Consider the following 27399-nt stretch of genomic DNA (forward strand, 5'->3'; position numbering starts at 1 on the left):
GGGAGAGCCTGTGCCAGACACCAACTCTGCTGGAACCTTGACATTGAACTCCCAGTCTCTAGAACTGAGACAAAATAGAGGCTTTTTTTCTGTGCTTTTTCTTGACAGGGATTTCACTGTGTAGCCCAGGTTGGCCTTAAACTCATGATCTTCCCATCTCTACCTCCTGAGTACTGAATTACAGATGTGTATACCTTCACGCACAGGAAAATTCCTATCGTTGAAGTGACTCAGTCTGTGGTATTTTGTTATAGCAGCCTTCCCAGACACATACACACCCTAAATGGAAAGATTTAAAGTACCTACTATCACTCCCCTTTTCCCTCTTCACCACTAACCAGTGGGCTTTGTCTCTACTGCTTTGCTTATTCTGGACACTTCATAAGAATGGAATGATATGCTCTGTGACCCACGGCAGCTGGCTTCTTTTACTTAGCATCACATTTTTGAGGTTCACCCACACAGTAGTGGGTCTCAGTATTCTATTCCTTTTTATGGGTAAATAACATCCCATTGTACATCCATGAGTATCCACTGTGAGTACACTGTGGTTTGTGTACCTGTTCACCTCCTGAAGGAATCTGGGCCATTTCTACCTTTTAGTCTCTGTGGACAGTGTTACTTCTAACATGCTTGTCTGAGTCCTTATGTTTGACTCATTTGAGTGTAAACCTAATAAGGAGTGGTGACGTATACTACTTCTCTGATTATCTCTTGAGAACTGCCAGGCTAGTTTTCACAGTGGCTGTGTCGCTTGACATGCCTGCTAGTGATCAGGAGGGCCAGGGCTCTGCAGACAGACAGAAGAGAAGGCATCTATCCCTGCAGGATTTCTAACCCTGGAGATCCTTGCATGGTTGGGAAGGTTGGGAGTGTCCCTTAGCCCTATCTAGGACTGTCACCATAGGAGAGGGAGATAGGGCCTGGCCTGGGGCTCTCAAAAGCTCTCTCAGAGGCTGGATAGGAAATTCTCAGACTCAGTTTCCTCCCAGAAGAAGGGTCACAGAGCTGGGCACTGAGAGGTTGCTGTCCAGCCACAGGGCACAGCCAAAGGGGCTCTAATATGCTCCAGCACCTAGGAGACCCTGGGTCACTGAAGAAAAAACATATATAAAAGGGATAACCTGGAGTATGAATACTCAAACTTCAGGTCATGGGTGCCTACTTTGAGCCACGAGCACCAGCATTTTTGTTTGGTTGTTTATTTGAGATAGGGCCTTGCTATGTAGCCCAGGTTGGCCTGAAACTCATAATCCATTCCTCAGCCATCAGAATGCTGCCATTAGAGGCCAAAACACTTAGTTCTGAGTACCAGTCTTGAACCAGAAGTCTGAACCCTGAGCCGTGAAAACTCATCTTAAGCCACGAGTATCCACCTTGAGTTATTGGTCCCTTGTCCAAGGCGTGAGGGTCTACCTCAAGTCGTGAGCATCTACCTTGGACTATGAATGATTACAAGGCACAGACCCCCACAGTGAGCCAGACCGACAGCAATCTCTCCATCCCAAGGGAGCAGCATTGCTGATTGAGTAAGGATCCCTTTCTCTGTGTCCCCTCATCTTCCTCCCCTCTCCACTCTCCACCCAACTCACCCTTCCTCCTGGGCAGCCAAGGAGTTCTGAGAGAGCTTAGCCAGGTTCTTTGCATATTCCTCTTCAATCTTTATCCTGCGAAGAGAGAAAACCAGTGTGTCTGCTCTGCAGTGTCAACCATGGGTGGGACCCCCCACACCCTGCCATGCCTCGGTCTTGCAAAGAGACCCTCTAGACATGGGAGTTCCAGAGCATGTGGCTCTCACTGCCCTGCTGACACTGGAGGGACCAACAGTGACAGCTGTTGCATACAGGAATGGTTTGAACTCTGCTTTCCACTTCCGGCAGAAGTCATCTGTACCACTCCAAGCACGAGATTAGACATGAGAACCTTCCAGAAACAAGAGAAGCTTGTGACAGACCTCCAGGGATGCTAAGGATGTGCCCAACCTTTCCATCCTTTAGTTCCAAGTTCACACACTCCCAGATGGCCTCAGCCTACAGAAGCAAGAAGGGAACATCTTCCTCCACCCTCCCACCCACAATGCCTTCAATTGCCAAGCATTGCCATGGGTGCAAGTGTTTCCATGGAAACCAGGTAGGGTCCAGAGCTGCAATCCCATTGGATTTTCCCAGAGGAGAAAACCCTCCACACACCTCCAAGGCAACTCTCTGGGGCACACATTCTGTACAGCTAGGCATATCCACATTACGTGGGCTGTCGACAGCACGTTCACCTCCTAAGAGGCTCTTGGGGCCATGGTGAGAGGCAGAGCTGTGCTATGACAACCAGAGGTGGTCTGAAGGCAGGGCCCTAGACAGCCCTTCCATCTTCATTCGGTGAACAGAGAAGTCCTGGGACATGGGATTGCAGCGTGCTTCCCATCTGCTAGGGTGAGAACCCAAGGATGCAGGGGCCTGAAGAAGGCGACTGTGCGGGCCTGCCGCAGCCTCTGCACAACTGCTCACTCCTCACTCCTGACTGGAGCCTGTCTGCAAGATCCTGAGTTTCCCACTGACCCATTTCCATCTCTCCTTTGCCTCCAGCCCCAACGATGTGAACCTCTACCCCGCAACTTCATACTGGAATCAAGACCTCCAGAAAGCAGATCTCATGATGCCACAAGGTCAAGTGCATGAGCCAGGAGAGGGAGGTGCACACGCCATCTGCCTCCTGAGCCTCTGCTGTGAGCCAGCCTGTGTCATCCCTACCTCCTGCCTACTTCCCTCGGTCCAGCAAACTCGTAAGTCCCAGCCCTGCGGCCTGGCTCTCCTGCCTCTGATCGCTTCCCCAAGAGCTCCAAAGGTGGGCTGAGTCAGGCTCCAGGAATTTGAATTCCCTCCACTGGCTCCCAGAGACCTCAGTGGCCTGAGATGACAGAAACCATTCATTTGCCAACAGGACACTGTTATGAGTGCAAACCATATGCATATTGAGGCTTCAGCTCCCATTGCTTCCTATTTGTCTGTTTTATGCTTCTGTTTTCTTGCATCTGAGCAAAGCAGCCTTCCAATTTCCTACTAGTTTAATGGGTCATAAAATAAAGATTTGATTATACAAATGGAAAATAGGCCTCCTAAGGAAAAGCAGGCTTTAAAAATGCCAAAGCATTATTACCCGATTACTAGTGTTATAATGAAGAAATACCTTTTAAAAGATTTTTGCTATTTGCAAAGAATATTTCTAGCAAGTCATGGAAACTCTAGCTGGAAAGTTGTATATATGTTTATGAAAAAAATGAGTTGCTGGGTGTGTGTGCAGGTGTGTGGGTATATAGATGTATGAGTGTGTAAGGGGATGAGTATGTAAGTATGCAGGTGTATGGTGTGTAGATGTACAGATGTGTGTGATATAGGTGTGCAAGTATACAAGTGTGTAGATGTGTACACATGTGTTCAGGTATGGATGCACAGGCATGTGGGTGTGCAGGTACATGGGTGTGCAGGTATAGGTGCACAATGGTATGGGTATGCAGAAGCATATATGTGAAGGTGTGTGTACACAGAGGTGTGTGAGTGTGCAGGTACATGGATGTGCAGTTGTCTGTGCACAGGGATGTGGGTATGTAGATACTTGGGTGTGTAGGTGTGATGTGTGGGTACACAGGGATGTGTGAGTGTACAGGTGTGTGAGCATGCAGATAAGCGGGTACACAGGTATGCAGTCGCATGGGGTGCAGGTATATGGGGGTGTGGGTATGCAGGCACACAGGTATATAGGGATAGGGGTAAGATGTAGGGGTGTGGTGGAGTATAGGTGCCCAGATGCGTAGTTGTGTGGGGATTTGATCATGGCTATGTAGGTACACAGATATTTAGGTGTTGGGGCATGTAGTGGCTAGGATGTGTGAGTATGCAAACCTGTATGTGAGCAGGCCTGAGGATGTACAGGTATATTTGTGCATGGGTGTGCAGGTCATACAGGGATAGAAACAAGAGAGACAGAGAGGAGGAAGATGAAGAGGGGACTTTGCTGCAGCTTTTCATATTTTCCTTGAGCTGAATTTATTGGATCTTCATCTATGACCCAAGTTCTTCAGACACAGGGCTATCGGAATCCTTAGAGGCAGGGGTGGGATGGGAGCATGGTTCTGTGTCCCTTGGCCTGGGAAACAGTTTTAACTAAAAGATGGCCTGGAAGGCCAGGACTGGCACACGCTTCCAGTCCCAGCACTCAGGAGGCAGAGCAGGTGGATCTCTGAGTCCGAGGCTAGCCTGGTCTAGAGAGTGAGTTCCAGGTCAGTCAGGGCTACACAGAGAAACTTAGTCTCAAGTAAAAAAGAAGACCTGGAAGGTCATATTCATGACAAGGGACAGCTTCAAATGAGGGTAAAGGAGCAAAGCGGCAAGTCGGGGGGTAGTGGGGAGGAGTGGAGACTGTGGCAAATAGGCATGTGTCCCTTCCATGGACAGCAGCTACTCAGCTCCAGCCAATTGTTGCATAGGGGCTGTGCAGGCATTGAGAGATACCGCGCATCCAAGATTCAGTGCAATATGTGAGCGTGTGTGTGTGTGTGTGTGTGTGTGTGTGTGTGTGTGTGTGCATGTGTCTCAACATATATATTGAGGTCTCATGTAGTTCAGACAAGCCATAAACCTGCTACACAACTGAGGATGGCCTTGAACTCCTGACCTCCTTCTTTCAACTCCCAAATGCTGGGATTATGGGTATGAAGCACTATACCTGGCTACCAGTATTTTTGGATATTGGTTCAAATCTTTAGAAACACTATCCATGCCTACACCACACATTTGCTGGCCACATCTGCCCCAGGGCTAAGCATGGCCAGCCAGCCCCTCCCCTGGGGTCCAGGGCTCAGAGTGGGCCTTGTGGCCAGCTCTAGAGCTGCATGGGTCCTGGTCTCACCTTTCCCGGATGAACTCGGACATCTCCTTCTGCATCTGCTTGCCTTTCAGTTGCTTCTGCAGCAGCAGTTCAAACCCAGCCACCGTGCCATTGCCTTGCGGGTCCTTCTTATCCGCCTAGGAAGAAGCAAAAGTCCAAGTCATCAGAGAGGGGGCTGCATCTCTGGGAGACCTTCCAGATCATGCCAGGGAGCCATTGCAGCTTACAGAAACCTTTCTCAGTGAGAAGGGCTTCATGGGCCCTCTTCCATGTCCTGACCACAGTGAAACTCTTTCCTCAGCAACAATGACCCAAGAACCTCTGGGCATGCCACTAACACCTTTCCTGGCAGGGAAACCACCATCATGTCCTACTGAAGCTTTCCTATCTCCACCATACCCTCCTGAGGCTTCCCTATCTCCATCACACCCTCCTGAGGCTTCCCTATCTCCATCATACCCTCCTGAGGCTTCCCTATCTCCATCATACCCTCCCTATCTCCATCATACCCCCTGAAGCTTCCCTATCTCCATCACACCCTCTTGAGGCTTCTATATCTCCATCATACCCTCCTGAGGTTTCTCTATGGGTGCTGAAGAGGTGTTCACTTCATTCTGTGAATGCTACATCTTGAAAGAAAGGCAAGGAAATCACCCAAAAGACTAAACCAATCCCTGCCTCCCTCTGGGGTAAATAGGCTGAATGACTCATTGGCTCAAAGAAAAACCAGCAAGAGCAGTGTGCTCCAGGGACTCTGCCAGTGAGGAGACATTTCTATTAAGAGGAAAAGGCCTTGACAATCAGGAAAGGAAAACCACTGAGGGACCAGGAGCCAGAGCTCAGATTAAGATGAGAATTCTCGACTGAGCATGGCAGTGTACGCCTGTAATCCCAACAACTGGGAAACAGATGCACAAGGGTGGCCAGACTGTCTCAACATAACCCAGACAAGCAAAAGAAAGACACAGGTGCTCTATGTGATTCTCCAGGGTGCCGGTGAACAGCAGGCAGGAGAGCATGCTCTGCCCAGCCCCACAAGTTTCTTGTCTCCCTTCTAGGACATGTCCTGGTCCCTAGAGCCCAGAGGATGACTTCTGCACACAGGACAGCCACTCTTTATTCTGCTGCTGTCACCATTCTTCCTGGTCCACTCACTCACCTCACATACTCCATTCTCATCTGCAACGTACGCAGAGCAGGTTACATCCAATTTTTCCTTAAAACACCTTCAATACCTCCCAGCTACAGACAGCACAAGACACAACTTCCTTCAGGCCTACAGAACCTTCCTGTCTCCTTACTGCATACATGTCTCTCCTGGATCATCTCTCACAGGCCCCAAAGCTTTCACGTCCTCTGCAGCCCTCTATCTTACAAGCAGGACAGCGGGAATCGCAGGAACCTCTCTACAGGGGCAACCAGGAACCTTCGTGTGCTTTCTAATGGGTTCGTGATTTAGAAGAAAGAAAAAGCACTTTGGGCTGGTAGTTAGCAAATCGAAAAAGAGGGCAGATAACCCATTCCGTGCCACGGTGCAAAGAGGTTTTCTTTATTGGTTGTTCCTTAGGGTCTTTCTGAAAGCTCCTTGTAGAGATTTAGTCATTTTCCATAGACGGTTGAGGTGGTGTGAACCCTCAGCACTATAACTGCAGAAAGGTCAGTGTCACCGCACCTTCAAAGTGCAAGTGCTCTGGACCAGCTCTGACACTTGCGATGTGGGATTTTACATGTACATCAAGGCATCATTTTAACAGTGGGAAAAATATACATCATGTGAGATTTATTGTTGCCGTCACTTCTAAGTGCACACACAGTTTAGCGACACTAAGTGTATGGAGACTGAGGTGGTGACGGTCTGCCATCCATCACCTGCAGAAACTTCTCACCTTGTAACAGGCCACTCTGCACCCACTAAGCAATATACAGGGGCTTGAGAGCTGTGGATGCTGAGAGGCAATTTATACATCCCTGTCTGCGCCCAACTTCCTCACGATTCAGTTGGGAAAGCAACATGCAAAGAGGCAAAGCGTGGGCCCAAGGCCACTCCCAGTGGTGTCGAGCGGGCCTGGAGCTCAGATTTCGTTATTAAAAGTAATTCTAGTCTCCTGCCTCCGTCCAGCACTGGAGGGAACTGTCTTTCAGCTTCCTGGTGTTCTGGTTGTGGTTTCTATGTTCCTGTGAAGGAGAACCACACAGATTCCCTGGGACTGCTGGGATGATCTAGAATTCGGGAAAGTCCTGTCTGAGATGCCAAACCGGACACCACACCTTGAGGCTTCAACAAGAGAGGCCCTTTCCACCCTTCCCAGGTGTACGCTGCTGTTGGGGTCACGTGGATGTTGGAAACTGAGGCAGCACTTACCCAGAAGTAATCACAATAGCTCCACTCAGTTGGCTTGAGCAGCTGCTGTTCAGGCATTGTGTCTGGGTGAGGGAATGTCACACAGTTGATCTGCGGGGCACAGAGTGAGAAAGAGAATGTTGTCTCTGCAGGATCAAGTGGATGGCGCACAAAGCAGGCCTCCCCAAGGCCACTTTGGTGAATGTCCTCAGCAACCTTCCCAAGCTCCAGCAGCCAGTGAGTACTTCAAATAAGAGGTAACAGGCCTCCACACCCATCCTAGAGGCTACAATGAAGGAAACCTCGTTGGTGAGTGTTTAGTAGAATCTATCACAATTGTAAATGGCTAGATCCTGCGACCCAGCAACCGTGCTTTGAGAGACTGCTACAGATCCATGTATGCCCGGTTTCCACTGCACACTATCTATGCGGTAAAAGGCTGGACCAGAACCTCACTGTCCAACAGGAGGGGAATGCGTAAATAAAGAATGAGAGAGTCAGGAATGGTGGTGCCACTTGCAACCCCAGCTCCCAGGACGCAGACGCGGCAGGCTGAGGAATTCAAAGCCACCCTAGGCTAGACAAAGAGATCCTGTATCACGCACAAAAGGCATCTGTAGAGATTGTATGGAGGGTCCATGAACGTATTTATGAATGAAGGCAGAAGTCAAACTGTTTAGGGAAACATGGCAACTATTGGGAGGGGGAGGAAGGAGGAAGAAGGTAAGGAAGCACGGGATGATTAACTCAATACACAGTATGTACTGGTATGAAAATGATCTTATAAAACACCGTACTATGTACAATGAATACATATATGAAAAGCAAATAAGCAATACAGCAATAAAGTATTAGCCATATTGATAAGGAAAAGTACCAGGATGCACTGCTAAGTGGTGAGTGGGTCTGGGTGCACAGCAGGCAATGTGTAGAATAGTTTAGGTTATCACAGTGTGCTCCATTTGTATGAAGAAGTGGGGTAATATCTGCTTGTTTGATATAACCTGTGTGGGATCATTCTGGAAGCCAGAAATGAGCATCCAAATCCGCTTCTAAGAAAAGCCAAGGACAAGCCGGGCGGTGGTGGCGCGCACCTTTCATCCCAATGCTCGGGAGGCGGAGGCAGGCGGATCTCCGTGAGTTTGAGGCCAGCCTGGTCTACAAAGCAAGTTCCAGGAAAGGCACAAAACTACATAGAGAAACCCTGTCTCGAAAAAAAAAAAAAAAAACAAAAAAAAAAAAAAAAGAAAAAGAAAAGCCAAGGACAGGGCTGACTCAGAAGTGCCTGAGGGTAAGGGTGAGAGGTTATACTGAGATGCCTGTGGTATGAACATCCACAGTTTAAAGGTATAATCTGGGGTGCGGGTATAATCTTGGGGCTGGCCCTCATGATGGGGAGTGTGGTGTGCAAGTTTCTGGGCTGTGAGAGCTACTGTCCCTCCCAGCTGTGTTTGTGGTCCTTCCTAGCTGCTCCCCCTCTTCCCCTGCCCCTTTGTGGGCGTGGCTTTGCTGCTGCTTTTGTTGATACGGTTTCAACTGCCCAGCTCTACACCATGACCTCCTCTTTCAACCTCCCCATCTGCCAAAGTGGGGTATTCTGGTGCCGACCAGGAACCCCACGGGGTGGCAGACTGTCCTCAAGCTCTGACCTAGGAGGGCTATGCAAACAGCTAGGTACCCCTGTGACCCAGAATCTACAACTAGGACAGGAGGGAAGCAGTCTGTCCCTTGGGAAGGTTCTTCGGGCTGTGGACACACATCTCATGGTCAGGTTCATATTCCTGCTCCATGTCATCAGACTATGAGCTGATTCCAGGTGAGCCGGAGTTCGGGGTCTGTATGTCAATTGTCTCAAGTTTTCAGTGATGGCAATTATTTCAGAGTTTAAAATGAAAACAAAACCAAAACACCATGTACAACCAGCAAACTCCTACGTCAGCTGACTCAGACCCTGGGACCTCTGACCTAAGGGCAGGACAACATGTGTTAGTCGGTGCATTACCCGGCCTGCCTGCCCACTGCCAAGAGCAGCAGCTGCCCTCACAGGCCTGGGTGAGGAGACTCAGAAGTGCTAGCCAGAAGGGAAAGACCTGCTCCTGGACATTGATGTTGGCGAGATAAGGTGGGGATTGTTTGGGGGAGAAGCATGCTGACATGGTGGGAAGGGGGCCAGGGATGTCACAGTGCCCTAGAGATGGGCAGCACTGAATTCTACCACAGTCAGCTCAGTGTGGACTTCTGGTCTACAGCTGCTGTTAGGGGCTGGATGCAGGGTAGAGCTGGTAGCATCTCAGGTCTAGCCTCAGGAAAGAGTCTCTCCAAGCTCTTGATCTAGGCTGAACCCCCTCCCTGCTGTGAGGTGTCCTAATCTGAGCCTTCTTTAGGGACCTCAACAGCCTCCCACTGAGTGGGTGCTGCTTGGGGCCATCATGAAATCAGGGTATGGAGGCTGAGCCCCCAAATAGTTCCTGTTCCAGCCATACTGGTGATGACAGTCACCTTTATTTTGCTTCCTGAAAGCTTTAATGTAATTTAATGACATATGGTTTCTAACAGTAAAGTCATCCGGTGCTAAGAATCACAGAACCAGGGCTGGGGAGGCGTCTCAGTGGGTAAGAGCACTTGCTGGCCTGCATGAGGATCTGAGTTCAAATCCCTGGAGTGCCAACGCCAAGTCAGGCATGGCTGTATGAGGCTCAGAGACAGGAGGATTACTGGGAGCTTGCTGGTTGCCAGCCTAGCCCAGGATTTAGTGAGAGTCTATCTCAAGTAAACTAGGCAGAAGTATTAGAGAAAGATACATCTTCCTCTGGTCTCTACGTGCATGTGAGTGTGCACACACAACTGTGCTCACACAAACACATCTATGCAAATACATAAAAGAAAGAATCATGGAACCCACAGATTTGAGGTACAATTACCCTTCACTATCTGGGAGTAGAGGGGTGGGCACTGGTTTCAGCCTTCACATGGATGGTAAAATTTATAGAGGTAAAATGGCACGGTATTTGCATATAATAAATACAGACCCTCCTGCCATGCACAGACTTACAATACTTAGTAATTTGAGCTCGGTAGTTGTTCTACTGAGGGAGTAATGGCAAGAAACAAGGTTGTACAATTGAGTACAGACACAATTTTCAACCTGCAGTTGGTGGGCTCCTCAACTGGCTGAATTCACAGGCACGGACCTGTAGCGAGGGCCACAGTACTCAAAGGTAGGCAGGACTGATTTCTAAGGAACCTCATGATCTACCCAGACCTTCCTCCTTTCTCTTCACCCAAATTGCTCTTGGCCTTGGACACAAAGGAAGGAGCTTGGCCAATGGTGGGTCAGGGCTAGCAGAAAATGGGTCTTGTTTAGCCACGTCTGGCATCCTTCCTGAGAGTACTCACATCCAGAGAAAGGCTGGTCCCGTCTACCCCAGGATGCTCGTGAAAAGAAGTTAGACACCATTAGTCCAAAGGGGAGAGAGTAACAGGAAACCCCTTCAATGGCAATCCTCAGCTGGCTCTGAGGTTGACCACAGAAGGTCTACGGGAGAGCTAGGGCTTGATTATGTCCCATTCAACCCCTCCTTTGTCCTCAGAGTCACCTGGTGGGGGGTTGTTAAGCAGATGGTGGGCCTGGCCTGAGTGTATGATCAGAGGCTGTGGGTGGGGCCTGGGGCTCAGGTGATGCTGATGACAGGCGAGAAGCAGCACTTGCAAGGCAGGCTGCAGCGGCGGAGCACCACCCAAGGAAGGCCTGCACCCACCTGTGGAAGATAGAATAATGAACAGCCCCAGGGTCCTGCTCTTTCACACCTCATAGAGCCTTCCAGAGTGATACCTACAGCAGGGACTAGAAGGTTTGGGGTCTAGTAGGCGAGAGCCCCTCAAATGGCCCTGGAACAGCCATGGAAGGATGGGGGCTGGGAGGAGTGAAGGTGGGGAGGTGGGGGGAGCTGTGGACTCTTGATGCTCCTGCCACTCTGAGGATATTAGTTCGCAGATGCCCCAGTCAGGAGCCCCGGGGTGCCTGTCACTGCCTCTGTCACTTCTGATTTGGGTTAGCCCACTGGGACTTCCTGGAATCCTCAGAGCCCTTCTCCCCCTGGTGGTCATGTCGAGAAGTGCACAACGCTGAGGAAATCAGATCACAGAAGTGTTCAAATCCAGGTCAGGCGGGCGGCAGAGCTGCATGTTTACCAGATTACTCCTCCATGGCATGTGCCACGCTGGGTTTTCCTGCTACACTGAGTCTCCCCATTATCCTGCACACACACATCTGTGTTGTAATTTTGATGCTTTTTTTTTTTTTAACCTTCCCTTCCTTGCTGACAGCTTGCCCGTGAGGGCAGGTGGCGGGATGGAGACCATCCTATCCTAGGGTTTTCCTAGCTCCTGGCACATCAGGCAAACTGTGGGTTATTGCAGTGACAGGGAACTAGGTCTGAGGTACAGCATCTGTTCTCAAGAGCTTGATAATTAAGGGAGGATGGTCCTTGGGATAAACCTCTCATTAGGGGAGGCGCAGGATGCTGAAGCCACAGGAAGGGCTGGGGGTGCTTAGATGGAGTGGTACTTGAGGAAGATCTAAGCAAACAGGCTGGGAGAGGAAAGGGTATTTCAGGGGGTCTGTGTGTATGCCTCCATGTGCAAGGACGAATGTGTGTGTGTGTGTGTGTGTGTGTGTGTGTGTGTGTGTGTGTGTGTGTGTGTTTGTGTGTGTGTTGTATGTTCACACAATGCATGTTGAGTTTGGCTCAGAAGCAAGAGGGGCTCTGGCAGATGTTCAGATGTCTGTGCTGAAGACAGTTAGCCACCAAGTGTCTGCTTCTAGTGTGACATGGACCTGACGATGCTCTCTGGGTTCTCAGCCCCACATGGTGGAGGCTGCACAGTTTGGAGAGCTGAAAGAAGATGACTGTGGCCCCAGGAGGGAAAGGCTCAGGACTGCCCTTGACCCCAAACGCCAACAGTGCCAAGGAAAGAATGTGAGGAGCCTGGCCTGAGTGCAAGTGTGTCCCTGTAGCCTGGGTTATAAGGAGGGAGACAATGGATTCTGGAGAGCAGGAAGCTTCAGCAGCAGAGGGTATCATGAGCGCAGTGTCGTGAAATCATGCCCAGTAAGCAATCAGAGCAAAAATGTCCACCTGCCACAGTGGTGCAAACACACACAGGGGAGGAAACTGAGGCACAGAGGCTGACGGGCCACTGTCAGGCAGCTAGAGTGGCATGAGAGGGTCCGGAGCTGGTCTCCCAAGTACTGATCCATCATTCTCATGCTGACCCTACCCCTCTGTGACCTTCAGGCCTCACAGCCAGGTGCTTGTGTCCCTGAACCACAAGGCTCCATTAGCAGGGCCACAGTACTCCAAGAAGGAAGAGAAAGTGGGGCGTGTCTTTCTCCATGGGTACCTCCATGGGCAGATTCCTCCCTTTCCCTCCTGGTGATTTATTTCCAGGCAGTTGCTAGGAATGTATGGTGGCGGCGGCACCCTTGAGGAAAGGTGTGTCTCCTCCAAAAGCCTGCTGGGAACAGTGAGAACCTCAGTCCCTCCTGTTGCTGCACAGAAGACAGCCCGGGGATCTACTTTATGCTCAGCAAGCTCTAATCATGTGCCGAGTCTTGCCACGTGTGAATTCATGCAGTCCTCATAACAGCCATGCAAGGCACTGAAGCACAGAGAAGTTAAGTAACTTAACCCAGAACACAGAGCTCCTATGTAGTAGTAGAGCCATGGCCTGAATCCAGACTAGGACTCTGGGCCCAGACTAGGATCCTAAGCCCTGTCAATACACGACTGGTCTAACACTCTGGGGCAATGTAGCTGTGTCCTGCTCATGCCAAAGGCAGTTGTTGAGCAAGAAGCAGAAGAGGGGTGTGCCTGTCAGGTGTGTGTGTGTGTGTGTGTGTGTGTGTGTGTGTGTGTGTGTGTTATGGCCACTTCTGCTGTCTCCTCCTGGGATCCCCAGTCTCAGGAACAGCCACATGGGGAAACACCCCTGTCCCACCCTAATGGACGGGAAGCTTCCTATTCAGCGATGGCTTGACTAAGGCGCTCTGCAGGATCATGAGGTTTGTTCTCAGACATTCACTGAAGGTACAAAGGAGGCGGCAGCAGCTGGTAAAGCATCTAGCTGGGCCACCAGGGATGAAGGACACATGCATGACCCACCCGAGGGGCTGCTGTGGGAGGCTGGGGCACCTGCTCTCATTGTAGGGCAGCATAGTCTGTGTTCAGGGGGTGGGGTGGGGGGCAGGATGATAGTTTCCTTCCAGCCTTACAGCTAAGGTAACCCAGGCGGCAGCTAAGGACTCTGCATGACCCTGATCCAGGAAAGTGAGAGGACAGGAAAGGACCCCATGGGCTCTCCTCCAGCCACAAGTTCCCTCTTGGGATGCCATGCCTCCAGACAGGTTCTGCTGGGCATCCAAGCTGAGGACCACAAGGTCCTCTAATTCCTCCTTCCAGGAGACTGTGCCTGGTGCCTTCCCTGTCATCGTCGCTCGAATCCTCTATATCTTGATGTGTCAAGTGTGTGCCGAGGGCAGTGAGCGGCCATTAATGCCTGTCACTCTTAATCAAACAGCACCGCCACCCCCCCTCCACCTGCCGGCCCAGCACTGCTGAGAGCCAGGAACGTGACCCAGGCATGGCTGCCAGCCCTGCCACTGCTGCCAGAGCGCCCATGTGCCTGCTCTCCTAAACTAGCTCTGGGCCACTGAACGTCAGATGCAGCTCTGTCCTCGCTCCTTGACTGAGGATGTGCACCCTGCACTGGCAAGGCCTGGCCACGGCTGCCTCCCAGATCAGACAGCGTGGAAATTGTTCACCATATTCCGTATTCCCTGAGATCAGGAAGGGGGTGTCTCAGCCTTCTAGGAACAGAGCCATTCCAACTCCTGAAGAAGTGCTGAGCTCTGTAGGGTTTGAACTTGGAGCTAGGGTATGGAGACAGAACACCGTGTGAAGAATGGTTCAGGTCTTCAGCCTGAAGGGATGAGGGGTTAGAGTATCCAAGGGGTGCATGGGCAAGCACCCAGGTTGGCAGTAGGGAGTCCTGGGTTCGAGCCTTTGGTTTTCTTTCTCACTTGCTGTGTGACCTGTAGCCACTCCCTCCTTTGCTCAGTTTCCCCAGCAACAGTTCTCCAAGGTGTGAGCACTCACATCAAACCTCCAGGAGTGTGGACAGAAATGTGGTTTTCTGTCCTTGCCCCCAGAGAGACAAACTACAGATGATTTTCAGGAACTCACACCCTAAACAGTGTCTCAGGAGCCTTGACTATCAGCTGCATGCTACAGACCATCTCGGGAGATGTGTTGATGTAGGCCAGAGGGAAGGACCAGGCAGGATGACAAGGTGTGCCATCCGGTGGAAAGCTCGGGGCCATACTCCGAAGCTCTGACTGCAAGGACCCAGCAGTGGCCTGACTCTGCGGCTGGGTTCCGTCACTGCGTGCTTTTACGACAACTGGCCAGCACAACACTGCCCACCACTCTCCACTTCCGATGTTTGCTTCCAGGATGTGAAGATGTGTCTCCCTCTCATTTTCTTTCCTTCCTTTCTCCTCCTTTCTAGTGGTTCTGAGGAGCTCTCCTCTTGCTTCCAAATTCTGCAGCATTTAGTAGCAATGTGAAGCTAGGGACCGTGCCCTCCGAAGCCTGAACCTAGGTCAGCCTATGCCACGCCAGGTTCCTCTAGACTCTCTAGAAAGAGAAGCTGTGGCTGCTGCAGGGTTGCAGCAGGCTGAGCTGCCCTGCCCAGTTTCCAGGAGACCCAAGGAGGGTCAAGGCAGGGTGATGGCCTGAGGGACCTAAGCCAGCTCAGGACGGGCATTGCCAGTGGGCAAGAGCTGAGTGTTTGAATCTTGAAGGTTCCTAGCTAGGTGAGCTTGGGCCTGGCACCACTGTGTGTTCCGGCTTCCTTGTCTGATACACTGCAATGATCACACTAATGCATATCGAGCACAAAGTGTGTGCTGGGCTCTGTTCTAGGTGCTTTACAGTTATGGACCAATTCGTTTTAGATCCCACTCCCCCATCGCTGAAGTCCTCGCTTCCCTGCTTTGGAAAAACAGGCACCACTCGAGGCTGGGAAACTTGCTCAAACTTTGGCACAGCTTTGTGAGTGACATAAGTGACACTCTGGCTTCAGAGTCCAGGTGTAAAAATCACTCTGGAGGGTTGATTCTGTGAACCACAGCTCACAGAGCAGGAAGCAAATGGAGCCGTCCTGGTGTGTACCATGTGGGCACCAAGGTGGCAGCAGGTATCACGGTTGCTATTACTGTTTGTTTGGCTCTCTCTTCCCTACAAGGTAGGATGGTTCACCTGGATAACCCCAGCGATGCACCCATTTGGGTTTTTATTTTTGGAGAGGTGGTCAGAACAGCTCAGAACAGGGTGACAAGGAGCAAAAGATATTCAGTCCCTGTCTGTGTCTCCTCCATACTGGAGCTAGGATAGCAAATTTCCATAGACCTCACTTCTCAACTCTCTGGGTTGTTGCCTAAGAATCTAGGTAGCTCCCTCCTTAAGAGTTGAGGGCAGAGATGTCCTGGCCCCAGCGCATCACGGGGTGGGAAGGGAGGAGTTGGGGTCCATACTCCATACCCACAGAGGTATCTGGCTGGCACTGGGGGGATCCCTGAGAGTTTGGACAGGAGCTTCTCACCAGGGACTCCCAGAAATGCTATTTGTAGGGAGTTATTTCTTGCTTTTAACTTTGACGTCTTCCAGAAACTTCGCTGCACAAAAGCAGCCCTGTGGTGGCTGTAATTTCCATGTCACATCTCTGCACACAGCACACTCCACCCCCTTCAACTTGCTCCCCCACAGGCACCTTCTCCTGCCCACCACACAGAAGGCGCATTCCTGCCCTTACAGCCTCCTGCCCTCCACCCCTTCATCAGGGGAGGGCAATCAAAATGGGAAATTAACAGAGGGAGGGGACAGGGGCAACTTCAGCTAAACCAAGCTTTGGCTGGAACTTCTCTGTTTCCTAGTGAGCATTGATGCTGGTTGTCGTTCCATGTTGCCACGGCAACAGCCCAGTTGTGGCCCAAAACCCCAGCCCTGGAGCCCTCCCCACCAACAGTGAGGCACTTACAGTGATGGTGTTTTCCTTGCTCTGCTTTTTGCCTGGCGACGAGGATCCCAGGTTCTGGGGAGAGAGGTGAGACACATCATCAAAGCTGTTCTCCATGTTGGACATCTTTTTTCCCATTCTCGTTCCCCAGGTGGGTGGAGGGATTGGTTAAGAACCCTGAGCTGGGGAAGTTCAGGGGTGTCAGCCTGCGGTTAACTCCTGAGTCACCGTGTTCTGGGCCAGGGCAGGCAAGTGCATCTTAGAGCCCAAGCTGCTTCAGAATGCTCAGGCTCCAGGCAAAGTGGAGAAAGGCTGAGTTCAGGCTCCGGGGAACCAAAGCAAACCAGGTCTCCCCTCCTCTCCTTTCCAACTGGGATTTGGGGGAGTTAACCCCTCCGCTGCCCTCTGCTGGTAACCAGACCACATTGCCAAAGCAGAGGAGTGGAATGGCAGGGGAACAGAGAGTTAAGGCAGATTGTAGGCCACCCCACCCCCCCAACCCCGGCACAGAAGACTCAGCACATGACATCTCATTCTGAACCCCCTGAGTCCGTAACATCAAATGGTGAATGCGTGCTCAGCCACCTTGGCAATGCGCCACTGTGCTGGCACCCGGGAGTCACGGTGATTTCTCACAAGCAGAGAATCCTTCTGGAGTGACTTTTTATATTGTCCCCATTGTCAGCAAAAAACAAAAACCAAACTGGAGTCCTGATTACCTCTGTACCCACAGGTGATGGCCAGAGTTCCATGACTGTGTTTGTTGATATGGCCAAGAATGGCCAGCTTTAAAAAAAGTCACATTTAACGTGAGACAATGTTCAGTCCTGAGACTTTAGCAGTTATGCTCAGGATTCAACTCCATGGCTCCCTAGACAGAATTCTGAGATGTCACTTGTCTTGGGTCCCACGATGCCCTTAAAAACAGCACCCGTGAGGCACCATGGGTGACCACTCTGTATGTGTTCTGGGGCTGGCATGGGTCCAAAAGTATGAAGGTCTTTACCAGTGAGCCACAGGGAAGACAGATGATTTCATCCATCTTCAAGATATAACCTGGACCCTGGCAAGGTGAGCACCTGTGGGCAGGTTGCTCCTGCTTCAGGAAGCCATCAGCAAGCCAGACCAAATGGAGCTCGCCACAGACCCTTCCAATGTACAGCCTCTCTGCCTTGCTCTGGCTGGTAAAGAGTTTTCAGAGAAAACTCACATCCTTGGAGGTCTTGTTGAAAAACAACTTTAAGGAGCATCCATTTCATGCATGACTAGCTTTGAGATGAAGGCCATGGAACTGACTTCTTGGAACCTCAGGGTTCCCATCTGTAAAATGGACCACCATCACTGGTTCTCACACAGCTCTAGGCAGCCCACCCTGAGCAGCTGGGCACTTCACTGGCACCTGACCACTTCAATCACTTTATCCAGGCACCTCTGCTTACAGCAGCTCCTCAGCCACCCTGACAGGCTATGGATGATGTCAAGCTTATGGCCAACTATAGCTTCCATATGTATCCACCTGGCCTGGCCTGTACCCTTCCAAGCTACCATTTCCTCTCTGGGACATTCATTAAAAGTGCCCATGGCAGAAGACAAGCAGAGGACGCACAACAAGAGCCCTGGGTGCCAGTCATCAGGAAAAGGCGGGACAAGGTCCCTACAGAGGCACTGGCCAAGCCTATACCTGCCAAGAAAGGAGCTGTCCCACCCCAGGGCTAGATTCTCTTCTTTGCAAGTCTCCCTGTCAGGGACCAACATTATGCTGCCACCATCCTTGTGTGCCTACTGCAGTCCAGGATTGGTCGTGGGCAGCCAGAGGGCAAGGGGCCTTGGACACAGTCTGTATATGGCTGCTGTTACTGGAGGTGTGAGAGACTAGGAGGCAAGAAACCCTACAAGAGTCGCCCTCTAGTGGTGGCTTTTGTAATTCCCCACGGAGAGGAATGCAGGTTCCTAGAAACACAGCATCTTACTGTGCCAACAAACACAGGAGAATTCAAATAAGGATGGAGATATAACGAAAGGGCAAAGGAGCTGGTCTAAAGATGACCCCCCCCCATAGGTCACAGTGGGGGCGGGCACCTGAGCTCAGTAGGAATAATGACCACAATGGACTCACTCCACAGTGGGCAGAGGGAACATGCCATTCCAGAAGAACACCCATGAAAATGTACATAGAGTTCACTGCTTGGAAATCCCAGTGTCAAAGGGGTTTAGACTGTTATTGTCACAGATACTAAAAACAGAGAAGACTGTCAGGAGGCTGGACAGTCACACAGTGTCACACTAGTGCCCTGCAGGCTACTGACCAATCAGAAAGGGAAATGAGTGAAATAAATCTAGTAGTTATTACAGTGACTCAGAGCCTCCCCGGCAGGGCCCAGACCTTCAAGCGTGTCTCCCCAGTGACGCCCCAGGCAGCAGGCAGCTCACCCCCTACCATGATCCTGTCAAACCCCAAGCTTGGGGTCTAAGCACAAGAAAGCGAACAGATTAAGAATGTAGGTCGGCCTACAAGACAATGACCCGGAGTTTTCAAAACATAAACTAGAAGTCAGTGGCGAGGGCAGGCGAAAGAAAAACCCTGGGACATCGGCCTAGACAAAGAAGTTGAAGCAAGCGAGATGCCGAACCTGGCCATATCATGGCATACCGTTCACCTGTAGGAAAGAGAGTTGAGCACACTGAACACAGACATCAAAAACATCCTGAGTGAAAGCCATCAGCCACTGAGGACCACCTACAGCTGACCTTCCCGCAGATAAAACACCATAAAAAGACAGTCTGGAGTCAGAAAGTAGGCTAGTGACAGCCCAAGGCTTCGGGGAGGCTTAGGAGGGATGCACGCTCTCTAAAATTCATTGTGATGAAGGATGTACAACCATGAGCACACTAAAAACAATTGGTGAATTGCCTGCTGACACCCCGCCCCCCCAGCTCCCCTGGCCCCACCCTCCTCTCTCCCTCTCTCTCTTTCACCAGCCTGGGAATTGATCTCTCTCTTCTATCGTTCTGAGCTGCAGCCCCAGACTGCGTCTTAAATGATGGAACTACATAATAATTAGTTGCATCGCAACAAAGCTGTGTTTGAGAGAGAGAGAGAGGTGGATGGACAGACAGACAGACAAAGATAGAGAGAGACAGAGGCTAAAGAGACAAAGTCACCAACATTTTCATGAAATGGATCCTGGACCGGGAAGAAAAGCAGGTGTAAAACAGCATTTTAGGGATCACTAGAGAATTGGACTGTGGGATGTATACGGTGATGTTATCCGACTGGTGTTTTCATGGGTGTGGTAACGGTGCTTTGATATCCTTCCCATTTGATTTACAATTAGAAACACCTGCATTTAGAACAGAGGTTCTCAACCTGTGTGTGGGTCACGACCATCAGAAAAGACATATTTCTTAGGACATAGGTCCTAGGATCGGAGACACTGCTCAGTAGCAAAGTTACAGTTACAAAGTAGCAAGAAAAATAAACGCATGGTTGGGGGTTCTTAAGCACTAAATCAGGAGTTTTACTTTTTCCACCAGTAAAGGGTGGAGGTGTTGAGGCAGGATGAGACCATTCATGAACCAACACTGGCCTAATTGCCGATGATGTGATAGGTCCATGGGACTTTGTCACAGAAGGCCCTCAACTTTCATAAGTTTACAAAACCCTACAGTAGATATTTTCGCATTTTGTCCTTTGCCCATGACTCCAAAGAATTCTCCTTTTTGTAAATTTTTTTTTTTTCTGGATCCGGAGCTCACTCTGTAGCCCAGGCTAGCCTTGAACTAGAGACTGGGTGATCCTCCGGGTTTGTGCATTGCTTGCCTGACTCTTCTCCATTTTGGTCGAACTGCCACTTCCACGTCCCAGTGTCCTGACTGTACCTGAACAGCTAACTCTGTCGTCACCAAGAGCACACACTACTTGCTCAGCTGTGAGTGGCTTCACGATCAGGCTAACAGTCCCTCTTCCAAGGGTCGTTTTAGCACACGCCTCCTCAAGGACCTCCTAGATCCTGTGCCTTTGGCAGGGGTTTCCGATAGGAAAAGCCTCTTCAGTTCCCAACACTGTTGGCATAAACCTGGGCTCCTTGTGATGGTCCATGCAGACCCCTCTGGCCCCATCTTCTGCCCTCCTACACCCGCTGATTTAGTAAGTCACATGACCCATACTTGGCTTCTATGGGTTCTTTGAAAGCTTCACCCTCCTTCCTGCCTCTAGGCATCTACATGCTGTCCCCTCTGTCTGGAACACCATTCCCTCCCCCCATCTTTCTGTCAACCAACCCTTTGTGCCGGCTTCCACTCTAGCCCAGCATCTTTTCTTAAGAAGCCCATTACTGCCGCCTTCAGCACCGCGAGTCTGGCTTCTCACCGTGCACACTTCCTCCTGCCTCACCACTGATGACGAAACCACACATCTGTTGACCCATTGTCCTCCCGCAGCTAAGGGCTGAGCCTTTCTCTACCTCGGAGCCTAGCAAAGACCTACACACGCGCAATGGGGCATGCATTACTGAAGTAAAGGCCTGGGGAAGGAGTGCAGAGATGTAGAAGCTCAGCTCTTTCTCCACTTAAACTGCATTCTTCAACGCATCCTGTTAGGTGCCCATGCCCTCAGTCCTGAGTCCCTCTCCTCTTTTCTTCTGTGTCTTCTGGGGTAGTCATGAAGCCAGAATAGTGGAAAGATGGATAACAAGAAAGCCCAGGTAAAGGTGTGCAGGAAAAGAATGCATAAGCTAGGATTTGCTTCCCACCGAGGTTGGCAAGGCTGTTAACCCCTGGGCTCTTTCCCAACCAGGAAGGTGCCTATTTATTTATCCAGGACTCAGGAGGTAGCGCTCTTGATGACTGCAGTACTGAAGCTGTCCACTGGGCGGCACCAGACCACCACCACCTGTGCCCAGCCACCCAGGTCTCACAAGAGTAGGCAATGGAGAAAGCAGGAGAGCACCCTGCCATGGGTCCTATTTATGACACAGAATGGTAGGGACATTAGATGTGCCTGCCCCTCTCCGCTACTGTTCTTTCTCATTCACCTGATCAAAGAGAGAGAAGCCAGCAGGTACTTTGCAAATCTGGGCTTGGTCATTATGACCCCAAATTCTGCCTCTCAAATGGTCAAGTGGCCCTTCATTCACCCAGATCTCAAATATTGTCCACATGTATGCACATGCTAGAGACTGAACCCTGGGTCTTGGATACAGTAGGTAAGTACTCTGCCACTGAGCCATGTCCCCAGTCCTCAGTTATCATCAAGAGCAATTGTGAGTTATGATTGACAGCCTGGGATGGAGAGTAAACCCCCTGTATATTGAAGAATGCTGCGTATGCATAAATGTCTTCTGGGTCCTACTGTCTTTAAAGGGAGACTCTCTCAACCTAATTACAGTTAGCCTTTAGAGCTCTTTTGATACTTAGCTTCAGAGGTTCACACACAGATTAAAAAGTAGTCGCTTCCATGTTCAAATAGTGTCTTTTCATAGCCTAAAAGAATCCTAAAGGATCTACTTTACAGTTCTGGGAGGCAGGGAGTAGGTGCACATTTACCCTTTCTATGTATACTACACTGTTTATTTTTATTTCTTTGATGAGGCCTTAACTTCAGGGTTATCATCCAAAAAGAATATTCTGCTAACCTGCCTGCGTGTAGCAGTCACTGTCTACCAGGCCTGGGCCTTGGAGATGGCTTTCCCAGGAAACCCAGCACCACACACCCTTACCAACACACACACACACACACACACACACACACACACGCACACGTGAGCATACATGGGGTGTGGCAGGGGTCAATCCCAATTATTCTCTGCTTTGTTCTCTGAGACAGGGCCTGTCATTACCCTAGTGCTCACCGACTATGCCAGGCAGTCTGGCCAGTGAACCCCACTGATCACCCTGTCTTCCCTAGGATTACAAGATCACCACCATGGCCTGCCTTTTCTATGGGTGCTGGGAATTGGACTCGGGTCTTCAGACTTGCGCAATAAGCACGCCGCCATCTGGCCTGTCTCTCCAGCAGCCAAATTTCATTCTCTTAAATAAAAAAGTATGTCTGTCTTTTATAGAAGTAAAAATGTGTTGATCTTAGGAAACCTGAAGAAAGTAGAAACAAAACAAAAATGATTCATGTTCTCTGATCAAGCTCTTGCAACCTCGATGTGATTCGTATTTTTAAACTAGCAGTGTCTTGCTGAAGGAGCTGTCCTGCCCACTGCACAACAGTGAGCCACATTCCTTGCATCCTACTCACTAGATGCATCAACACCCCATCTCCAGTGGTAGCAATCAAAATCAAAGATGTCATCAAATGTCTCCAACGGAGAAACTGAGGCTCAGATGCAGTTAGGCCATTACAGACCACCTGGCCTTCCTTCCTCTCAGCTCAGTTTTCCTTCTTCTAAATAGACCTGTATCCCCTTACTCATGCACATGCACACACAGATGCACACACACATGCACACATGAGTACAGGTTCTCATGGAGGTAAGAGGAGGGTGCCATTCCTTGGAGCTAGACTCTAGTAACTCTAGCTGTTAGAATTACAGGCTGAGAGCCGGGCGGTGGTGGTGGCACACGCCTTTAATCCCAGCACTCGGGAGGCAGAGCCAGGCGGATCTCTGTGAGTTCGAGGCCAGCCTGGGCTACCAAGTGAGTTCCAGGAAAGGCGCAAATCTACACAGAGAAACCCTGTCTCGAAAACAAAACAAAACAAAACAAAAAACAAACAAACAAACAAAAAAAAAAGAATTACAGGCTGAGGTGAGCTGCCTGTTGTGGGTGCTTGGAATTGAACTCAGGTCCTCTGGAAGAACAGTACACTTTTAGTCACCGGGCCATCTCTCCAGCCCTCCCACTTGATTTAAGTTAGAAGCATTTCCCGAGTCATTACATTTTCTTCAGGGGAAGGTTTTTTAAGGGCTGTGTAATATCACCGACTGGCTGGATATTCAGCACAAGAAGTCATTTTGACCATGCCCTGTTGTTGGACAGTCAGATTGGGTCCAGTGTTGAAGGGGTATAAATAATGCTTGTATGAATACATATAAATCTCTGAGTATATTCCAAGAACAGATATAGGAGGAGGATTTCTTCTGTCCAAGGCCCACAGCACACTGTTAAATTAGCTTCCATATTCTAAGCTGCCCCAGAAGCACGCATGTCTTAAATGGTTGAGTGGGAGCTTCACAGTACTTCTGGAGGCCAGGGGAGTCACATCTCAGTGGGGAAGGAAGAATGGGGAGCTGTTTCCAGTGTCCTTCCTCAAGACTCTGGGGTAGCAGCATGGTTTTATTGTGGTTCAACTGCAGCAGGACAGGCTCGTGTCTTCAGAAACACTCTCAAGTCAGATGACAAGCCGTTTTCCCTTCCACCACACTGATCGGCTCATGGAGAAGCCTCTTGGTGACTCAACAGGACACGCAAAGTCAGGGTTGATTGATGGTAAGTGATGACAAGTGATGTGAGCAGGGATTTGAGGGCGTCAGACACAGCCCTGTGTACTGTTAACGAAGCCTCGATCCCCACTAGCCAGACATGGTCTCCAGTAGCAGCACCATTATTGGCATCTGGGGGCTGGCTGGGAATGCTCACCCTGCTCACATCAGATGCTATCCAAGAGGCAGGCGACTTGAAAGGCCAGCCTCACAGAGTTCTCTGCCACAGTTTTCTGAATCTGGGCTCCAAGCCCCCTGAGAGCTTCCAAACTCGACACCCTTTGCTGCATGGAAGCTGGCTGTCGTCACACCTTAGCTGATGGCACTCACAGAGCACAGGGTCTTTCCTTCAGTGACCATGCAGAGGCCACCGCACATACAGCTATTGTTCTCAGCAGTATTACCATCATGGCCATCAGCCATCATCACCATCACCCCCTGTAAGCTGCCACATCCATTCCTGAGAAAGTAGGACAGGGCTTGGAAGTTTCCTTAAGAAACTCTTAATTTGTGAGGAGACTATCCCCCCCCCCCCCCACCGCTTAGATGCAGCTTCTTACAAATAAGGAAATCATAGGATATTTGATTGGGTCCACCATGACCCTTAATCTCATGAGCTTGTTCCTCTGTGGTCCCATGCTCCTGAGAATGCTGTCGATACCCATCTTATGATGTCACACGTGTGAGTTTGGATGGCGAATGAGACAGCAGTTTGAGAATCTTAAAACATATTCCCAGGTGGGTATGGCGGTGCATGCCTGTGATCCTAGCACTTGGGACTTGGAGACAGGAGGATCAAAAACTAGGGGGCATCCTCGGCTACATAAGACCCTGACTCAAAAATAAAGACACATGCAAATTCTTTGCATCCTACAGGCGTGTTTATGCTGGGCTGGTGAATGAGATGGTCACATTTTCCTAAATTCCATTCTGGGTGACTGAGGATGGGCACAGCAGAGGACTAATGGACAATGGCCTGGCTGGCTCATACTGCTAACTTGACAGGAAAACTGGACTCTATTGGATTTGTGGGAAACAGAGTGGATCTCTCTGCCCTGACAATTATAATCCATTACCTCCTGTCCCAAATTTCCCTTGATTTTTAGAAAACCAATGAACTGCAATTCTGCAACCCATCCTTCAACAAGAACTGTCAGGGCACCCCAGGGATACTTTCCACTAAGGGCAGAAAAGGGCCGTACTCCCTGACTCCCAAATGTATCCTTCCTAAGCTAGACACTCAGCTGCCCCTACCTCCCTTGGCAGCCCCTTACCTGGGAATCACCGGTGGATTTTCGGAGACTCATGTGGGCAGTCTCTGGAGGGTGCGCCGGGGTCCCTGATGCGTGGTATCCATTCACTGTGGGGACAGAGACACAGCTCAGATGCTGCCGGGGCCACAGACAGGCACCCTCGACTTCCGGCCACAGCAGCCCTCTCTCTCCCACCTCATCCCGGGGTTGCAGGAGGTCTCATGGGGCAGGGCCTAGCTACTGGAATCTGATCTGCAGCTAGGAGCTAGGAAAGAGTGGAAAGCTCCGATTCCTGGCAGCCAGTGTCCTGAACTCTCAGGGGACCGACCGACTTTGTTCTCAGGAGCGTGATCAGCAGAAGCCGAGGTCACCAGAGCCCAGCTGCCACCACAGGTGCTGACAAGGGGTCCTGTCTCTTTCTCCTGAGTCAGGTGGCTCCCCCATCACGGCCCTGAATCTTCTTCCTCTCTCTGGGGACTTTTCCACCCTCAGTCTCTGAATGCTATCACACAAGTAAGGGTGAACATTCTTTTTCAAAAAATGGGATCAAAAATATTTCAGATTTTAGACGTTTTAGGACTTGGAAATGTTGCACCAGGTATATGTAGCACCCATCTAAAGAGTCTAGCTCTGAAACCCCTTCATCTTGACTGGATTTGGAGTTACGAGGACATGCACCTTTGGGTATGACTGTAAAGGTGCTTCCAGGGAGGTTTAACTGAAGAAAGTGAAGTCTAAGCATGCTTAGATGGGGTCCTGAAGAACCTAGTGAGTAGACTGGCTTTCAACTCTCTCTCTAATGACAGATGCAATGGGACCAGCTGTCTACACGCCCTCACCAGGCCTTCCCAGTCATGACGGACTGCATCCTCCCAAATAATGAGCCAAAATAAACTCTTCCTTTCTCATTTTGTGTGTGTGTGTGTGTGTGTGTGTGTGTGTGTGTGTGTGTGTGTGTGTGTGTGTGTTGTGTGTGTTTCCCAGGTCAACCTCTGATGTTGCTTCTCAGGAGCCTTGTTATTTGAGACAGGGTCTCTCTCATCAGGACCTGGGGCTCATCCCTTGGGCTAGGCTGATGACCATCAAGTCCCAGAGATCTGCTTGCCTCTGCCTCCCCAGTGCTGGGGTTACGGACACATGTGACCACATCCGGCTTTTTTATGTGGGAATGAAACTCAGTTTCTCACGCTTGTACAGCAAGCACCTTCCCTAGGAAGCTGTCTTTAGCCCCTTAAGTTGCTTTGCCACGGGGTTTTGTCACAGCAGTGAGAGACTAACTAATACACGCTGCCAGTGCTTGTAGGGATGTTAGTGTTCAAAAATTTTAGATTTGGGGCTCAGACAGGGACTAGCCAGCCGGGGTCCTCAAGGCCCTCCTGGCACCTATGGCTCCTGGCATGTGGGTCTTATGATAAGGAAATAAGTGGTGAAGTGGGAGAGAGAGAGAGAGAGAGAGAGAGAGAGAGAGAGAGAGAGAGAGAGAGAGAGAGAAGTGGAATGGTTCATGAGCCGTGGAAAGACGTAGAAAGGAAGAAATGAAGACGGCAAGGAGTGGGCAGATGTTGGAGGCCTGCTTGCCATCTGGGGCCATGGTGATGTCCAGGCTGGGCTGCTGCTAAGGGCCATGTCTGGGTTCCTGGTCCTACAGAAGCCAGGGTCCGTGTTGATGTCCATGGTTCCTGTTGCTGTCCAGTGCCATGCTGACTCCAGTGGGCTGGGGCCATGTTTGGGTCCGAGGGCCATGCTGACGCTGGGGCTGTGTCAATCTGGGTGGTCTTTACCGCCACCTGGGGTCGTGGTGACAACCACATCCAGGCTGCTGCCGAGGACCATGTCTAGGTTGATGGTCTTACTGAAGCCAAAGTCTCTGGGGATGTCCATGGCCCATGTTCCCACCAAAGGCCACATGAAGCCTGGGGTCTGGGCTGCAACCTGTGGCCTTGTTGGTGTCCAGGGGCCATGCTGCTGCCAGAGCCATCTTGATCTGAGTGGCTGGGCTACCGCTGGGAGCTAGGATGTCGACCAGGCCAAGTTGCTTCCTGAGGTCATGTCTGGGTCTGTAGTCCAGCTGCAGCTGGGGTCTGTGTTGAAGTCTGTGGCCCAGGTTGCCATTAGGGCCGGAGTCTGCAGCGTGATTGGAGCCTGGGGGCCATGCCATAGCAGGGGCCATACAGATATGGGTGGCCTCTGCTGCCACCTGGGGCCATGGTGTCATTTGGGCCCAGGCTGCTACCAAGGGCTGTGTTTGGGTCTACGGCCCTATAGTGGTCAGGGTCCAGATTGATGTATGTGGCTCCAGTTGCCCCTGAGTGCCATTTGGATGCCTAGGGTCAGATCAGCCCCCCGAGTCCAGGTTGGTGTCCAAGGGTTAGGATGCATGCAGAACTGAGTGATCTGCGCTGCTATTCAATATCATGGT

General features: G+C 50.6%; 1 protein-coding gene across 6 annotated transcripts in view; it reads right to left on the bottom strand.

The window, feature by feature from the left end:
• The window catches only part of Gas7 (growth arrest specific 7), a 233017-nt gene that overhangs the window by 17831 nt on the left and 187787 nt on the right, over positions 1–27399 (bottom strand). For 3 of the 6 annotated variants that reach the window (XM_052756809.1, XM_052756810.1, XM_052756811.1), the window contains exons 4-8: positions 25002–25087; positions 16319–16372; positions 7241–7330; positions 4900–5015; positions 1593–1667 (exon numbers count right to left, since the gene is read on the bottom strand). In XM_052756809.1, coding sequence (XP_052612769.1) covers positions 1593–1667; positions 4900–5015; positions 7241–7330; positions 16319–16372; positions 25002–25087 — 421 coding nt within the window. The remainder of the gene's footprint in view (positions 1–1592; positions 1668–4899; positions 5016–7240; positions 7331–16318; positions 16373–25001; positions 25088–27399) is intronic. The other 3 variants (XM_052756815.1, XM_052756813.1, XM_052756812.1) reach the window with 1 other exon arrangement.

This window comes from Peromyscus californicus, unplaced genomic scaffold (genome assembly GCF_007827085.1).
Source record: "Peromyscus californicus insignis strain IS unplaced genomic scaffold, ASM782708v3 Scaffold_3__1_contigs__length_106647218, whole genome shotgun sequence".
Lineage (NCBI taxonomy): Eukaryota > Metazoa > Chordata > Mammalia > Rodentia > Cricetidae > Peromyscus > Peromyscus californicus.